Source organism: Protopterus annectens, chromosome 9.part0, assembly GCF_019279795.1.
Source record: "Protopterus annectens isolate FY-2018-M chromosome 9.part0, PAN1.0, whole genome shotgun sequence".
NCBI lineage: Eukaryota > Metazoa > Chordata > Ceratodontiformes > Protopteridae > Protopterus > Protopterus annectens.
Window position 1 is genome coordinate 162,065,372 of NC_056743.1, and position 19,242 is coordinate 162,084,613.

Consider the following 19,242-nt stretch of genomic DNA (forward strand, 5'->3'; position numbering starts at 1 on the left):
GTCAGAATGTAGGCGAGATAGGATCACATAACATCTTTTAGTTATGTACTCACCATAACTTCAGATGTTTGGGATCCATCTCGCATTCCTAATACCCACCCTCCTTTCCCTGCCTTGGAGATCAGAAGAGATTGAACAGTTTTGAGTTCTACTGTTTTTTATCTTGTTTCATCTGACGATGTTATATAAGCAGCATGTGTGTCTGTGTATGTATGCGGACAAACTAGATCTGGGGGACTGGTAGTGGTGCATCCTGGGATATAGTAAGCTCAGCCAATAAGAGACTTTGCTCTTTGGCATAAGCGTGCCGAGTCGGAGCCGAGGGATCGGCTCCGAACCCATCAGTCAGAATGTAGGCGAGATGGATCCCAAACATCTGAAGTTATGGGGAGTACATAACTAAAAGTTTTCATGGCATATGTTGCTTTTTTCTGCTGTTGGTAGTGATCACCACCAGGTAAAGCAGAATAGCGTAGGCTTCCTTGTTTCACCTGGAAGCGGAACTACTGTTTTTTAGAGGCAGGTGCCTGGGATCATTATGAATTGGAAGGGTGGGACAGATGGATATGTTGGGATATTTTGGAAGTCTCAGAACCAAACAATGTATCTGGAAGTGCGTGTGTGTGTTTGCGTTTGTGTATTTATGTGCCCATGCATGCTTTCATATGTGGTGGTGGTGTTGGGGGGGGGTGTAAAAGAGTTAAAAGCTAGCTGAGAGTAAATTTTGCTGACTGATTCACATACACAGCACCCATGTCACTTTGGTTCCTTAGACTTAGATGCTGCCATGATTTTTAAGGACTGTTGCTAACATTCAGATGGCCACATCTCATATCACATCAGTCATGTTTTGCTTGGAGCTATAAACTGGACACCTAGTCTCCAGTTTTCTTTTGCTAAGAAAATTAACATTCTGAGGTAAGTATGGGAGGGAGCTGGAATTAAAAATTACATGCATGAGTGAAATACCTGGTGATTAAACTGTGATATCTTGTTAAAATTAGCCATTGTTCTTTTTTATGTTTAATCATCCATTTTTTTTTCTTTTGACCCAGTGCCTTCAGCAACCATTTGTTCGTTCTCTGATGTCTTACAGACTGTTCCGTACAGCCAGCCCCTTTGATCGTAGAGTGACTTGTTTAGAGTGGCATCCCACACACCCCAGCACAGTGGCAGTAGGCTCCAAAGGAGGTGACATAATTCTGTGGGACTACGAGGTGTTGAATAAGACCCACTTCATTCATGGGGTAAATGTGTTCATCTCAGGCAGTTATGTTTACCACTCATAATTTTTTGCATGTTTTGTCCTTTTAGAAGCATGTTGTTTTATTGCACACAGATTAATTCTACACAAATATCCATGCATAACTCCTGGAGTTAGGAAAAGGGTAGTTCAGTAGTAACTCGGGTCTTAGTATTATTGACTTATATAGAATAAGTCAGATAGCTGTTTGTACGGTATTAATATAGAACTGCTTTGGATAGTCTGATATAGAACAGGTACTTGGCAACCTGCTTGCATCTCTTAAGTGAATTATCACTTTTTGTAGATAAATTAATGTGAAGTACAGTTGTAAACAAAAGACTGTGGTGGTGGTGGTCGTTTTTCTTGTGCAAAAGAATTGGAAAACAGTTGTAGAAAGTGGAGGGTAAAATTACTGTGATAACTGAAGATTCAGGAGAGAATTAAAAGGGGATTGATAAAAGGAAGCTGTGTCTCCTTGACATTTTTTTTTCATATTGTTTGTGGTGCTGCAGTGGGAATGAGTTAGTCAAGTTGCGGTCTTTTCAGAGGAAAGGTCACACTATTATTTAATGTTACTATAGATTGTGAAGGAGATTCCTTATGGCAGTAGCTTAAATATCATTCAACATTTCATCAAGTGACTAACTGCAATAAAGCATGGTCAGAGCTAGTGTACCTGTTGTACTGTTTTGATATCTGTTTTAGGTTTAGCTCCTGCATTGATGCAACAGTGTATACCCTAAGACTACATTTTAGATTTATTACCAAAGTTTCCATTGTGAGAGAATATAATTCTCAGTATATCTTTTACAAATAACTTTTATCAAGAGGTGAAGGCAGATAATCTATGGTTTATATAGCTTTTATTGCAATTTCATGCTTTTTGTTGATAGTTGATTTTTTGTATATGTTGACTGCATAAACTGTAATTCATAATCTGATTGGTATATCTTTAAAGGCACCTTGTAGTGGTTTAACATTTGTAATTTCCAATGTGAGTATCTCTTACTTAGCACAGTGCTTGAAATCAGTCTCCCTACTGGGACATACACACACTGCTGCTGAGCCAGATGGTGTAAATGGATATCTCTTTAATAAAATCTATGTTCTTTTTATACTAGTCTTAACACACTTGTTTCAAGAGAGATACTACTTACAGGTTATGTCCCATCTTAATGGAAACATGCATTGGTACCAGTCCATAATGGAGACAAAATGGATTTGTTGGACAATTATAGGCTGATAAATCTCACTAGTATCATTAGCAAAAGATTTGAAATTAGTATTTTATTTCCATCCTTCAGATGAGACTTTAAACCAAGGACCCCCCATCTGTCTGACTTGATGGTAGCTCAGATTCATAGATTCATAGATTACTAATAGGCTAACTACCCTTGTGGGCCATTTTAAGCCTAGCCGATTGCCCCATGTGGGAATCATACCCTGCACCTTGTGTATGTGAGGTAAACACCTTAACCGTTATGCCAACAACATGCCATGGTGGATGTAAAACATCCCATAGCACTTATTGAAAAAAAGAGTAGGGAAAGTCCCCTATGCCCTGGTCAAATTTCCACTAGTGAGTATGAAAACTTCCCCAAAACTCTGGTACATCCTGCATTACAGGTGAAGACTACAAATCTGTTGTCATTTCTTCCTCCACAAACATCACTAACTCTTTTTCAAATTTGGATTCCTCTAACACTAACTTAAACAATCATTTATACCCTCTTGCAGAATATGCTGCGCCCTTTTATTTCACAGAAATTACTACAAAAGAAACAAAACAATTATTAATTAAACTCTCTTCACTGTTGTGTAAAACTCTCCATCCCGCTCTAAAGAGAACTGCTGACTAGCTGAACCAGTAATTTAAGTTTTCAATCTCAACCTATCCTCAGATATAGTTCCACCAGCCTTTAAGCATGCACACATAATTTCTATCCTAAACCTGCCCCCCAAAGATTTCAGTACTCTATCCAGTATCTGCCCATTAACAAAAATATTTGAAAAAATTATTTACAAACATCTTTTCAACCTGTAGACAAGTATGGTCTCCTAATAGGCAAACAACATGGCTTTAGAAACAGATTCAGCACTACAACAGCTCATTTCTCAAAGTAACAAGCCCATTAGTTGGGGTCAAGTCATAGCATGACTCGACCAGCCACTCCAGGAGGAGCTCCGCATACATTTGGGTGTTGGTACACCTCGTATGAAACCAGCCTTTTCAGCTACTCCTGAGAGACCACAAGGGACTCCTATAGACCACTATCGGAAAGGGAGCCCTGGCTTCCTCCTTTTTGAGAAGTGGCTATGGAGACTACTCGTAAGTCCACCCGGTTGCCTTCAGGAGAGTTACATCTATCTCCTGCAGAGACATAGACCTGGTGACTATCTGCCATCCAGTGAAGGCTCAGGCCAAAGTGACCACTGCCACTGTTTTTACAAATCTACAGCTGGACCTGCAGAAAGAAGGGGGAAGGCAGCACATTAATATACATATATGTTGCACATAAAATTACAGTGACATGGTCCAGTGTGGCACAAGACATACACATCTTACTGCCAGAAGAGATATTTTTGTCTCCCGCACTATCCATTCATGTTGGCATGACCTTCTTCAGCTGCTATAAAATGAATACCTCAGCATACCGGTGGATCTGTTAACAGAATAGGAAAAATAAGGTTAATAGTAAAATGCTACATTTCTTTGTCTTTCTGTCTCCATTCATGCCTCCCTCCTCCTTTCTGTCACATTCTTTAACCTCTGTCTCTCTCTTTTGAAGCAGGTCAGAATTGACACCACCACAAGTCACAGTGTCTGTGCCTAAACTGGTCATCAGAATGGGTCATGCCAGTGTTATTACTCACTGTCTTACCAGGTCATGCTTCTTAAAGTCCCTGTGGATGAAGGACTAGAATGCTTTAAGATGAACAGCTGTGAAATCAGGACTTTACTAAATATGACTGTGTACTTTGAGATAGTCATACTAAAGGAAGACAGGACATCATGTAGCGTACCCCTGCACCGTACTCACCACCCATGGCAGATGTAGAGGAAGTGGTAAAAGGGGATGTGGGAACACAGCATAATGGCATGACATTGTCATATCCAGCAAGGGGAGGTGATGCGTTGCACATGGTAGACTGAGCACATAGGTAAGGACATGCCACACAGGACTGAATGGTCCCAGAATATAAGGTGAGCATGGCAACACATTTTAAGTAGAGATGATCGGGAATTGATACTCTTAATACAGGAAGGAGTGTAGTGATGACATACCCTTTGCTGCATTGTATACAGGATTACAAGGGACTGCTAACTGGCCACTAGCTGCAGGGAGTGGGGCAGTACGTATATATACAGGACATCCCCAGAAGGCAATGCTTTACTGGAATACCTCACTTAAACCACTTGGATACTGCCGTAGACTGCTGTGAGGAAAAGGTTAGTTTACTTTTCTTATATTGCTTTCTTGTAGTTTGTATTGCTTCATTGCCTTCTTCTGTTTTCCTTATTGTGGCGTATTTTCATTACACTATATTTAATTGTGTTCTGCTTTCAGTTGCTTATTTAAACAAGAAAAGAGGCCAGAGTCTGATATGCAAAGCCATGAAAAGAATCATCATGGAAATGATCAATACTGCCATAGGACACCTCCATACACTGGACCCTACCCAGTTTGTTTTTGTAAAGAGCAAGTCTTGCCTACTCAACCTGGTGGACTTCTTTGAGAAGGTCACCAAAGCAGTGGATGAGGGCAAAACAATTCACACTGCTAACCTTGACCTGGCCTAGCCAAGGCATTTGACACAATACTCCACTTGGGCATTACCGATAAACTCAAGAGGTTAGGTATAAACCCTTATGTCACCCAGTAGATAGACATACCATAGGGAGTTGAGGGTTGGCATAATGGTTAAGGAGCTTCTGTTAAAGGCACAAGGTACAGAGTTTGATTCTCACCTTTTACTTGAGAAATTTGAAGGGAAGTCCCTAGTACGGTAGTGATTAGGATTCAGCACCCTCACCACCACAGCCCAGGTTTGTTTCCCAGTCAGGAGACCTTGATATAGTCATTCTCAGTAGCACAACAGGTAGCACAGTACAGGATTTGATTCTCACCTTTGGGAAGCATGGTTAGGCTTAAAAAGTTCCCTGGAGACATTTGCCTTGTAATCACCTATGAACCCATAAAATGACTTTATGACCTTCAGACTACTCGGGAATAAATTTGTGCAGCACTATCTGTATCTCAGTCTCCTGTTCTATAAAATAAAGCTCCTAATTTGTATAATCAAAGGATCTAAACCATTATCATTAGCAAACTGAGAAAAAAGACAGTTTCATATATTTCCATCTGCTTAAAGTTATTTTATTTATCCAGTGGAGGGATTTGACCTTCTTTCAGGTCATCTTGAGAACATTTTGTATAGAAAAAAACAAAAATTCACCACTGCAAGCTGTATAGTCAGGCTGACTTAAGTGCTTGTTACATAGGTTCATAGGTAGGTACTAGGCTATTGGCCCAAGGGCCTACATAAGCCTAGCCAACAAGGTTCCCTAGCTTAAGCCACCCAAGAAAGTTAATTTCATGTGCCCCTGTCAAGCAGAGCCACAGAAGTGATCCCCGGTGTGTATTTCCTATTTCCCATCCAGTCATCAAGATTTTTCTTGAAGAGTGCTAATGAGGAACTTTGCTTGACATAGATGGGTAGCTTGTTCCAGAGCATAGGAAGTCTCTGGGACAGGAATCTATCCCTCCAGCATATCCTGTTTATTGTGGTGACAAGGTTTAGGTCCCTAGAGTGTGTAGCTCGGAGGGATTGGGATTTCTTTAGTTGTAGCATGTCCAATAGCTCTGGGTTTAACATAGTTTTATATGTTAGGCAGAGATCTCCTCGGAGTAGGCGATATGCTACAGAGTAAAGCTGGAGTTTTTTGAGACGGTCAGTGAAGGGCATCTGTTTGAGGCCAGTAATCCTCTTTGTGGGGTACTTCTGTGGCCTTTCCAGCTGTTGCAGATGTCTTATGAGGTACATTCCAAAAGGGGCATTGTACTCTATAGTGGGTCTAATGAGTGCCGATTAGAAGGGAACAATGACCTCTTTTTTTCCTGGTGATGAGGTGTGCCACACAGAAGGATTTCCTGACTACTGTGGCAATGTGATTATCAAAGGAGAGACTACTGTCCACCTGGGTCCCAAGGTCTCTTATCACACATTTGGCATTAAGTAGACTGCCGTTTATGTGTTAGCTCATGGGTACAGAGTTTTTACCAAAGGAGATGACAATTCACTTTTTGGCATTGAACTTGAGGCCATGCCTCTGACACCAGGCATCCAAATAAGTTCAAAACTGCTGTTCATAAAAACAAGAAATGTTTATTGCAGAACACAACAAACAGCACTTTCGCGCACCATAAACCTAGAGCATCATCTGAGTTAAAAATAAGCACATCATTCAATCCTTAAATAAGGAAAATCAAACACAGGGGACCTTTATCTAATGTAACTGCTTAAAGACATACACCATATCAAAAAAATTCATTCAGAGAAACCTTTTTTCAAACTGTATAAAATTCAGCTGAGAAATTGTAAGAACCTGAAGTTTAATCCACTTCCAGGTGGAATTTGGGGCTTCCTTCATTCCCTTGTCTTCACTGGACAGCCTTGGTGAAAATATCCCTTGTAACGTTTACATGACTTCTGTGAGTATCCTTCAAAGCCCTTACCCATGTCATTCGTAAATGATTTGCTATGAAGATGCATTAATTATTTCTTATTTACAAGTTCCAGAATTGTTTGAGCATGTCTCTCTGATCATTCGTGGATGCTCTTTATAAGACATTTATGCTCAGTCTCCCTGTTACCCTCTTCATTCTTACTTATGACTAATCTGGAAACCAAAGATATTTATTTATTTTTTTGCTGATTGGGGTAGAGCACTAATCTAAGTGGAACATTTTCAGGCGCCACCAGATAAAAAATATATAAGGTAGTATAAGAATTCAGTTACAAAGTAATATACAGTAATAAAACATGAATAGAATCAACAGTATAATGGTTGTAGAAAAAAATCACTGCTGCAGCACCATTTCATAATCAGAAGTTTGCAACTTCAGACATCCATTCATCCTCTCCAGCTTCTAAAGAGTTGGACTTCCCTAGAATGGAGTTGCTCTCCCTACAGTGATATCAGGCCTTTTTGTTTCTACTGACTGACTGGCAGTTTGTCCAGTCTATCCACTGGTTTCAACCTGGCAGCACCCACAGCACTGAGATAGGTATGCAGATTGGAAAACTTTCTGTCATACTTCATAGAGCCTGCAGTTGCTGGGCTTTCCTTGTATTTTCGGCCTTTAGGCATACGGATGCCTCATTCCTTTTCCCATGGGAGAGTTTTACAGTTTTAGTTCAAGTAACTATAAAACAAATTGGAAGTACAAAAAATATAAGCCTAAAAATTAGATTTGAAAGATTCTGCAGGCAGTGTGTGAGGCTGTGGTAATCCTGTCAGACCTGTGTAGGTCTGAAGCCTCCAACAGTAGTGAATTGCACCCCTGTCCACTCCCCCCTGTATCCATTTCTTTTGCTTCCCTGACTATTGTTGTCTGTCCAGAGTTCACGTACAATATCACCAGTTTTCATGCTGCTAGTCATGCAGCTGTGTTCTACTCCCACCGCCAAAAGTGTATAGATCTGGTAGTACACACTAGAACCAGATGTAATCGGAAATTTAAAAATAAACCACCTTGGTGATCCACTGGTTTAAACAAGGTCTATAACAAAAGAAAAAAAAAAAGAACTTGAAGTCCTACAGCAAATATAAATCTACCCACAACTCTATCTAATCAATCAGAAAAGAACTCAAAACTGCCATCAAAAAGTTCAAATCAAAACGCAAATTGAAACTAGCATCCAAAGCCAAGGATAATTATAAATCCTTCAATTATATCAGTAAATTAAGAAAGAACACCATAAAAAGGCAAAACATGCCATGAATACAGTTACTGGAGTTTGGCTTTGTTGGTCTGAGTTTCTCAATAAAGACTTAAAAATATAAAAAGTTAATAGGCATTCAGAAGCCATGTAACTGGAACGCTTCTGGATCTTTAAGGGTTCATTTGTATATTTCCCATTGGCCGCCTTCAAAGAAGGTTTAAAGTATTATACATTGAGGACTAATAAGGTATTAACACTGAACCTGGTTTACCAGGGTCTTCTTTTTATTTATTTATTTTTTTGGCTATGTGTTTTTTCTGCATGAACTTTTTATTTCTTTTGTCCGTTTTTTAAATATTTAACACGTACAGTGACAGAATGATTTTGAGTTGCTGTAAAAAAAAAAAAAAAAAAAAGTCTTTATTTTCAACAAGCTCTATCAGTAGTGTGACATAATTGGATAATTCTATCATGATAAATTTTAAGACCTACTAATCTTTTTGTTTGGGAGGATCTGGACATTAGAGTTAAGAAATGAAGGAAATGTTTTATTCCTTTTACTACAATCACTTGTTCACAGAAGTGCATCAGTTCATTTTGAAGGCTCTGTTAAGATAATTAGCTCTTGAGATTGATTCCTATAAATATGATTTTTTTTTTGGTATCTTGTGGAAGTTAAAAGTGTCAGTTACTTGTCGTGGTCCTTATTGGTATTTCTCACGTCCTGGCCATTAAGAACATGATAGTACAGTCAGGCCACAATGCTGAATGAAATCCTCAGCCGTGACTTCATCACTGCTGTACTTGAAGATGTTCGTCGTCTCCCATTGCTGCAGTCCTGACTAATGGGTACTCCGCTGCCCACCATCGGCCCGAATACCAAAGGGCTAGATCTGGCGTCGGTCATGGCACCCGAGACTGACGTGGTGTCAGTATAAATGCGCATGACCGACGCCATAACATCAGTCTTTCTTGCCGCATGGTCCTGAGCAGAAGCAGAATTTGCAAGTGCCGTTCGGCGTTCTGGAATTGTCGGTTTTCGAGTTTCAGACCGGAGACCAAGTTGGGCTAAGTACCCCATTGGGGACATTTTTTTTTTTTGTCTTTTTCTTGCCTCAGTATTGACGGATGTCAGAAAAAGTTAATAACTGTATTTCTTGTGGGAAACAGATTCCTCATAGGGATTACCATTCACTCTGCATTCCTTGTTTAGGGCCTGAGCACGACGTTGTTGGGTGTCGCTTTTGTGCTACTTTTAATAAGCGTACTATTAAACGTCGGTTGGACTGTGCTAGGCTGGTGTTTGGTAAACGTTGTAATTACAACATGCCGTCGGATTCTCCGACGACTGGCTCTTCTAAGAAGCACAAAGAAAAGTCTTTGCGGTCCAAGCAGGATGAGGAGTCCACTCCGGACGTCGGTCCTGTAGAACCACTGGCTGCTTCAGTGGCTCTTTCTGACAGTGTACCAGAGTGTCAAGGGGAGCCTTTGTTACTACAGGGGGTGGCTTCTCCTGTGTTAGGCCAGGGTGAGGGTGCTCCTCTGTTGTCTGTGGCTCCCTCCCCTCATAGGGTGGTTAAGCCTCCTCCTTCTCATGGCAAAGGCCATTCTAAGTCTAAGTCTGCCCTTGCGGGTGCTTTTCCCCAGGGTCCAGCTCCTAGGAAGCACATGTTAAAGATGGCTGAAGATTTGATTACTTTAATTAGGGGTTCCATGCCTCCCCCTGAGAAGAGGCCCAGGGTAGAGACAGAGTTGGAGAGTTTGGTTCAGTCTTCCAATGAGTCAGATTCCTCTGTGGAAGACCTTCAGGATTTCCCTCCCTATTCTGATTCGGAGGCTGAGGATGCTTCTCCCTCTGCGTCCCCTCCAGAAGATTTTTCTTTCTCTGAAACTTTGCATTCCATGAGGGAACATTTCAAATGGGAAGGCCAGGATTATTCTGATTCTCGTAAAAGGCTGAGAGAATTTTTGTTTTGCCTCAGCACAGGCCCTTGGCTATTCCTCCTGTACTGGATGTTGTTCAGGATGTATTTTCTGAGGCTGCCCTTAACCCAGATTCTCTGCCTCCTGCCCCTGTTAAACCAGATAGATACTACAGGGTTCAGGAAGCTCACAAGTACTTGTTTAAGAGCCCTAGGGCTGATCCAGAAACTATTTCTCAAGGCCCCAAAGGTGTTAAGGCTTCTGTGGTTAAGAATCCAGTTCCTCTGGACAAGGATGCTAGGGCCCTGGATAGGTGGGGTAAGAAACTGTATACCTCTTCTACTTTGGCTATGAGGGCTTTAAATTGTCAGTTTCATATGCTCAGGTATCAGAATTTTTGTTAAGTCAATTGAAATGTAAAGTAGATGCTTTAGCTGCAGGTATTGACTGTAAGGAGCTTCAGGATTTAGTGCATGCTTCAGACCAGGTTGGTAAGCATTCTTTGCAGTGTGGTTTTGATGCTTTACAAGCTTCTTCCAGGGTGGCTGCTACTAGTTCTGTTGTTCGCAGACATGCCTGGCTTAAAGATCAGTCCTTGTCAGAGCATGTTAAAGCTCGAATTATGGATGCTCCTTTGCAATCTGATGTTCTTTTTGGCCCTCCAGTGGAATTAGTTTTAAAAAAAATGGAGGAAAAGCTAAGTCTATGCAGACGGTTAAGGAATTTTACAGGTTCAGCCCCTAAGTTCAATAGGAATTGGCCTGCTAAGGGATGGTCTTTTCCCTCTTCGGATTTTCATTCTAGGGGCAAGTCGAGGCGTAGAGGTAGGGCTTCCTTTCAGGGCCCTGTTACTTCTAGGTCTTTGAGTTCTTCTACCCCTTCTGCTGGGGAGGGCAGGGGTCAGTCCTTTCGGAAGCAGACCCAATGACCTGTGTCTTCAGCTGCGGACTCTGCTTTGCTGGCAGCTCCTCTGGGCGGAAAACTGGGACTTTTCAAAAGGAATTGGCATTTGGTTACCCAAGACGAATGGGTGTTGGACATTGTAACTCGAGGCTACAAATTTTATTTTCACACATTCCCGCCTTTCAAAGGTATGCCGGATGTGCCTCATCAGCAAAGACTGGAAGCACAGGCACAGATTTCTTCTCTGCTCCAGTTGGGAGCAATACAGGAAGTTCCTTCTGAAAGGGGCACAGGGTTTTATTCCGTCTTTTCTTAGTGCCAAAGAAGGGAAATACTTGGAGGCCCATTCTGGATTTATCCATTCTAAACACCTTTCTGGAAATTCCGAAATTCAAGATGTTAACACTGCAACAGCTGTTGCCTATGCTGGGCAGGGATCACTGGATGGTGACTTTGGATCTCAAGGAGGCCTATCTTCACATTCCTATCAGGCCCAGTTGCAGGAAATTCCTGAGGTTTCGGACTGGGAATTTGCATTATCAGTTCTCTGCATTGCCCTTTGGCTTATCTACTGCGCCCAGGGTATTCACAAAAGTCCTGGCTCCAGTAATAGCTTTTCTCAGACTAAAAGGAATTCAGATTTATCCTTATCTGGACGATTGTTTGATACTGGCTCAAGGCAAGCACGAACTACTTCGACATCTGCAGTATGTGATGACAGTTTTCAGATGCCTGGGGTATTCTGTGAACGAAATAAAGTTCAGTCTAGTACCCTCACGAGAGATGTGTTTTCTGGGCGTGAGACTGAATACAGCGACTCAGATGGCATTTCTTACCCCGGACAAACAAAGAAATCTTCACCAGTACTTCCTACAGCTATCAGTACTGTCCAGGCTGACTGCAAGGACAGTCCTTCAAGCCTTGGGGTTCATGGCATCTTGCATTCTAGTACTTCCCAATGCCAAACTGCATATGAGGAAGTTACAATGGTATCTCAAAAGCGTTTGGACTCAACACAGCCACGATTTGGACACTGTCATTCGGATTCTTCCTTGCATTCAGAAGGAATTTGTGTGGTGGGCTCAGGAATGTCACCTAAACAAGGGACTCTCTGTGACCCAACCAGAGGCAAGTCAGATATTAACGACAGACGCCTCAGAGTCAGCCTGGGGTGCTCATTTCAAAGGAAAATGGATTCAAGACCTTTGGTCCCCGGAGTTGCTTCACTTGCATATCAATATGAAGGAGATGCTGGCAGTTCAATTTGCCTTAAAAGCATTCAAGGATCTACTTCGACCGGGACTGGTGTTGATTCGAACAGACAACACAACTGTCATGTGGTACATCAACAAGCAGGGGGGAACTCATTCTTACCCTCTTTGCAGACAAGCAATGCTGTTATGGGAAACTGCTTTGAATCTGCACATCACTCTTCGAGCACAGTTTCTGCCAGGGGTACAGAATTAGTTAGCGGATGTTCTGAGCAGGCAAATGGTGGATCCTCACGAATGGCAGTTGGATCCTCAGGTGTTTCGTCAGTTGACCATGGCTTGGGGAACTCCAGACATAGATCTGTTCGCTTCTCCTCTGAATTTCCAACTACCTCTGTTTTGCACAAGGCTGTTTCATCCGAAAGCCTGGAAAATAGATGCACTATCCTTCAGTTGGAGCAACCTTCACGTGTATGCCTTTCCTCCTCTGCCTCTTCTTCCAAAAGTCCTGTTGAAAGTCAGGAGGGACAAACCGTGCATGATCCTTATAGCACCGGATTGGCCTCGTCAGCATTGGTACCCTCTGTTGAGGAGCTTAATTCAGGGGGCCCCTTGGCCATTACCACGGATTCCTCACTTATTGTCTCAAGAAAACAATCATTTTCTCAGTGTCAGGGTGCAATCCCTACACCTGACAGCCTGGCGCATTCAGTTTTAGAGAATGAGGGCTTTCAGCTCCCTCAACAAGTTTTGGATGTTCTTTTGGAAACCAGGCGTCCTAGTACTCGAAAAGTTTATGCTGATAAATGGAAGAGATTTTTTCTTTGGAGTTCAGCTGAAGGCTTTGATGTCACATTGCCTGATTTGAGTTGTACATTGCAATATTTGACTATGTTATTGGACAAGGGTTTGTCTTTCTCTTCTGTTAAAGTGCATGCTGCAGCTATTTCTGCTCACTATGATGGTGACCCTCCTTTATTTTCACATCCATTGCTTAAACAGTTTCTTAGAGGGGCAAAGAATATAAGACCCCCACGGAGGGCTCCTACTCCTACTTGGGATCTTAATTTTGTTTTGGAAAAGCTGACTCTGCCTCCTTTTGAACCTGCAGCTACGGCTGACTTGAAGTTGTTGTCTTGGAAGACTGCTTTTTTATTGGCTGTTACTTCTGCTAGAAGGGTATCTGAATTACAGGCTCTCATGGCAGTGGAACCTTTTCTGATTTTTCACCGGGACAGAGTTTCCTTGCGTACTAATCCTACTTTTCTGCCTAAAGTGATTTCTAATGTGGCATTGAACCAATCTATACATTTGCCTGCTTTTTATGCTAACCCCCAAACTGAAGGGGAAAAAGTTTTGCATTCTTTGGATGTACATAGGCAGTTACGATATTATTTGTTCAGAACCAAAGAGTTCAGAAGTTCTCAACAGTTATTTGTTTCGTTTGCTGTGACTTCACGTGGAAAAGCTGTCTCGAAACAAACTATTTCCAAGTGGATTGGCCATTGTATTGCTTTTTGTTATTCTCATCATGGAAAAGAGGTTCCAGTTGGGATCAGGCCTCATTCTACTAGGGCTACGACCACATCTACTGCTTTTTTAAGAGGGGTAGCTACTAAAGACATTCTAGAGGCAGCTACCTGGAGTTCTGTACATACCTTTACAAAGCATTATCATTTGCCTCTTTATTCTAGGTCTAGGGCTGGGTTTGCCGCTGCAGTCTTACAAGGCATGTCTGCAGCTCCTCAGGCTATTTAGTTGACCAACCTCCCTTTTTTTCCGTTGCTCTGGGATTCTACCCATTAGTCAGGACTGCAGCAATGGGAGACGACGAACATAGTACAGTTTTGTACCTACCATAAATGTAGATGTTCGAGGATCTCCATTGCTGCAGTCCAATTTTCCCTCCCTCCTTCCCCCTTTTTCTTTTTAGTTTGGGGTTTTTGGGTGGTGTTTTTTTTTGCATTCTGACGTCTGAGGCAAGAAAGACTGATGTTATGGCGTCGGTCATGCGCATTTATACTGACACCACGTCAGTCTCGGGCGCCATGACCGACGCCAGATCTAGCCCTTTGGTATTCGGGCCGATGGTGGGCAGCGGAGTACCCATTAGTCAGGACTGCAGCAATGGAGATCCTCGAACATCTACATTTATGGTAGGTACAAAACTGTACTGTTTGCTCTTGTTAAACATCCCTGTTCACATTGACAGCTGAAAACTTAGTCTTCTAATTGCAAACAATATTCCATCCATTTTTTTAGATGAAATTAGCCTCTGCAAACATTTCTTTATTCTTTTACCAAACCAGTCGGTCTTGGAGCTGAAGCCACTTATCCCTATCTGTTCCTTAATTTTAGGGTTGTGATAATACTTTTCCCTAGTTCTCATCATCTCCATTATAGTACCACAGTGGTTTTCATCATTTAACGCGAGTGGCTGAAAATTACCTTAATAACTTCTTGAACAGAGAGTTTGATGATGTTCTGCTTTTCCAGAGGGAACTTAATTAGAATTCTTAGCATTGTTGCTGTTTTCATAGTATTGGCTTCAAAAAATTAAATTTTTGTTGATATTAATACGCAAGTGAGTTTAACTGAACCTGCGGCAAGAAGTCAAAATGTGTAGTCTCATGACTAGTTGCTGGATTTTCCATAGTACACAGGATTTCAGGATACATTTACAACATGTTCCAGTTTGAAAATGTATGCCATCTTTTTGGTAGCAAATACTATTCCAGGTCCTTAAACTGAAGAGCAGTGGGTGCCCAGGAACTGTTAATGGATACATTGTTGTGATGAAGGACTTTTAAATTGACCAGACAGCATAAGATCCTTAGGATCAGAATTAAAAAATGGAGACAGGATAGTTCTTCTCGTTTATGTGAAGAGATTTTGATTATTGTGTTTTTCAGCTGAACTAATGAGTAGTACAACTACAGGAAGGCTGCATAGTACATAAACATTATGTAATGTAGAACTTGACGTTATTAGCAACTTTATTAACTCATTAATGTCCCTCCTGGCTATCTCATTCCTGACTGCCAGCAGATAGGACTGCAGTCGTTTAGGGCTGAGAGTAAAATGAAAATTTAAATGTAAGAAAATATTTTCATATGAACAAGAAAAGCTGACTTTTGCATTTCTTTTTCAGTTGACACTAAAAGCAACCCTCATACATGCATTTTAAGCAAGATTAACGACAGTGTGATCAGTGTAGCTGGTGTTAATACCTAGTTTGAATGACAACTTGATGTAAAAATATACTTTTAAAACGTGGTCTAGTGTAGGAAACTTGCAAGCAGTGATGTTAAGTTGTCTATCTCGCCTTAATTCTTGCTGGATGGGTTCGGAGCCGATCCTCGGCTCCGACTCGGCCAATACTAAAGCTTGAGAGCTAATTCCACCGGCTCGAGGCTCCCCTATATCCCACAATGCTAGGCGGTAACTACTCAGATCTCGTTTGCCGCTTAGCTGAGGAGGTGCTTTTTCTACCGGCTCTGACAGGTTAGTAGAGTTATTTTTCTAAAATAATCCTTTTAGACCTATTTTTCTCCCCCTTAGTATAAAATTTAGTTTTAATAGTTTCCTAGAGTTAATCGGGTCCCCCTTAGTGTTTAATTGACCCTTGTATTCCCCTTTTACAAGTTAGGCCTTAGGCCTCTTCCCCTTCCTGGTCCTTCTGTGTGACTGGTTTTATATTTTTGTTTTAAGGTGTGCTTGTGTGTTTGTGTGTTTTTTATTAAACACTAATCTTACAATGTCTAAAGATTCAAAGGTCTCGGGCTTCAAGAAGTGTGATTCGTGCTGTCAGAAAATGTCTCTGACAGACGGTCACACTTCTTGTGTGTATTGCCTGGGACCTTTGCACCTGCAGGACTCATGTGCTGTGTGTCATGGTTTCAGCCCTAGAGTCCTGCAGGAACGCAAAAATAAATTAATTTTGCGTGGCTTATTAAAGCCTGAAGGCCCCCCGACCCAGTCTGTGTTGGGGAAGCCTTCTAAGACTTCCAGACAGTCGGCTCCAGCTTCAGAGCCGACTCTGAAGCATCAAAACTGCTTCAACATCGGCTCCGGCTGAAGCCGATGTTTCTAAGCCTCATACTATTACCTCGGCTCCGGCCGGAGTCGAGGCTGATAAGACTCAGTTGGCTCTGATACTTTTATCGGAGCAACCTTTAAGAAACAGATCTAGGTCTCCCTCCATCGGCTCCGTTCACTCGGCGCCAAGGTCCCCTCTTCTTTCGGAGCGGAGCCATAGATCGCATTCCTCACGGTCTTCCAGGCTATCTGACCACGATTTGCAAATGGTAGTGAGTAGACTTCTCAAGTCTGAGGCGCTGTCCCAAATGCTTCATAGCCCGACTCATCGGTCAGTGGCTATTTCTGTCCCTCAATGTGTTCCTCCTCAGACTACTTTGAGCTCGGAGCCGGGGCTCATCGGAGCCATGACTGTCAGTGCGTGGGATCCGATACCTTCCCTTTCAGCTCCGTCGTCTGCTCCGATCTCCTCTTTGGAGGGATCTCGGCGCCGAGCTTCCCTCGTCGGCTCCGAGGGGGCGAGTGGCATCGGACCCTTGTCCGACCCCGCTCTCCCTCTCGGTGCTTCGGCGCTGGTGAGTTTGGCTCCGACATCGGCCTCGGAGCCGTCCCTGTTGGTGCCGGGGGGGTCCTGGTCTCTTCGGAGCGGGGACCTCCGGCCTTGCCCGATAGGGGTGCCTTCGAGGTCATGCGGAGCGTGCTAGAACCAGAGTCTGCCCCACAGTCGGCTCCATCAGCCCCTCCATCATCAGTGCCTGCGGTGATTTCTACCCACACCCTTGCTTCAGACCGCAGAGAGCCAACTCCTCAAGTTTTCCCATTGGGAATTTCCTCCTCTTCCGAGGCCTCTCCTGACCCGGTAGGAGAACCCCCTAGGAAGAGGCAGTGCAAGAGGAAGCACATTGACTCCCCTTAGTCTATCACCTCTGACACTGACTTAGAGGAATCTGAAGGTTCCCCTCAATCCCCCTCTGAGGATGTCTCCTTTGCTGACATCCTTGAGATCCTGAAACAGAGGGGGAATTGGCCAGCCCTTAACCCTTCAGAGGATGAGTCCGTGTACCTTGAGGTGTTCGGCTCTCGCCCTTCTACCTCCTGGGTGTCCCCTCCTTTTGACCCCCTTATGGAAGTGGTGGCAAGGAAGGCCTGGACGGCTCCTGATTCAGTGGAACCCACCCTGAAGAGGCCGTCTAAATTTATTACTGCCCCTAGAGATAAAGATTTTTTATCTAAAGGTGTCTCCGTCGATGCCATGGTGGTGGCCACAGCCACTAAGAAGGAGTTAGCCGATCCTTCGGTACCTGTCCATCCTCCTAATAAGGAATCTAGGACCATGGACAGGTACGGTAAGTGGATGTTTTCATCAGAGACCTTTTCAATGCGGTTGCTGAACTATTTATGTCACTTCACTCGTCTCCAGAGAGATTTACTCAAGGATATGAGTGAAGAGGTAAAGGATCCAACAGCTGAGGGGTTCCAAGACAGAATGAACTCCCAGTTGGCAACCCTGAACTCCATCATTAACTCCTCCATGCGGCTTATCTCATATGCTGCGGATGGGGCGAGTAGAGCCACAGGCACAGGCGTTGCCCTATGGCATCACGCCTGGGTGCGGCTGTGCAACTTTGCGGACCCTTTCAAGGCGTCCTTCACCAATTCCCCCTTTGATGGATCATCCTTGTTTGGTCCTCAGGTGAAGGATACATTGACTAGGTGCGAGGTGGAAGGTAAGACTCTCTCTGCCGTGGGAGTCCGTTTTTCTACTCCTTCTAGGCCTTATCCCAAAGGTCAGAGGGGAGGAAAGATGTGGTTCCGCAAACAAACCCAGGGAGTCTCATCTGACGCACAAGGTCGATTCCCCTCTAGAGGCAGAGGGGGGAATAATAATAGACGCTGCCCTAGAGGCAGAGGAGGTCCGCAAAACCAGGGTAGCAGAGAAACTTTCTCTGATAAACCCTTTCAGCATCCCTGAGGTGCTGCCCGGCTGTCCACCTTCGGAGGCAGTCGGGGGAAGATTATCTCTGTACCCAAAAGCCTGGCTTTCCCTTACACAAAACAAATGGGTACAGTCGATCATATCCGAGGGTTACAGAATTCCCTTTATTCACATTCCATCCCAACCCAAAGGATCCCTTCCAGACGTTCCACCCAGTTTAAGGGAACAAGTAGCCCTAGAAATTTCAAAGCTGCTATCAAAAAGAGCTATCCAATCAGTCCCAGCAGACCAACAAGGATCCGGAATCTACTCCAAATTCTTTTTGGTACTAAAAAAAACAGGGGACTGGAGACCCATACTGGATCTCAGCAACTTAAACAAGTATGTCAGAAAAACAAAATTCCGGATGGTCACGCTACAGTCCATTGTACCCTTCTTGGGTCAGGACAATTGGATGTGCTCGATAGATCTTCAGGACGCGTACTACCATATAAAGATGAACAGACGCTCCAGGAGATTTCCCCGCTTCAGGCTGGGAGCCAGTCACTATCAGTTCAAAGCCCTGCCCTTTGGTCTCACTACAGCCCCCCGAGTATTTGCCAGATGCATGGCAGTGATCGCGGCTCACTTGAGACGTCAAGGATTCCAGGTGTTTCCATATTTAGACGACTGGCTCCTTACTGCCACCACCAGACATCAACTACTTCTATCCAGAGACTTCACTATCCAAACTTGCCAAGCTCTAGGCATTTCAATAAATTTCGAAAAATCTGCCTTGTCGCCTTGTCAATCTATTACCTTTAGAGGCGCCACATTAAACACACTCAATCTTTCAGCCAGACTCACAGAGCAGAGAGTGTCAGACATCCGCAAACAAGTTTACCTTCTCTTACAATGCAACAAAGTCAAAGCCAGACTAGTTTTGAAGGTATTAGGACTCATGGCAGCAGCTATCCCTCTTCTCCCCTTAGCTCGCTTCCACATGAGGATCCTCCAATGGATGCTGTTTACTCAATGGTCCTTCCAACAGCTCCCGA

The 19,242-nt window shown here is 43.2% G+C and overlaps 1 protein-coding gene across 4 annotated transcripts in view; it reads left to right on the forward strand.

Annotated features, from left to right (window-relative positions):
* DDB2 (damage specific DNA binding protein 2) overlaps positions 1–19,242 on the forward strand; it is a 741,911-nt gene that overhangs the window by 128,357 nt on the left and 594,312 nt on the right. For all 4 annotated transcript variants that reach the window (XM_044082702.1, XM_044082699.1, XM_044082701.1 and 1 more), the window contains exon 4: positions 1,056–1,247. In XM_044082702.1, the coding sequence (XP_043938637.1) occupies positions 1,056–1,247 (192 nt within the window). The remainder of the gene's footprint in view (positions 1–1,055; positions 1,248–19,242) is intronic.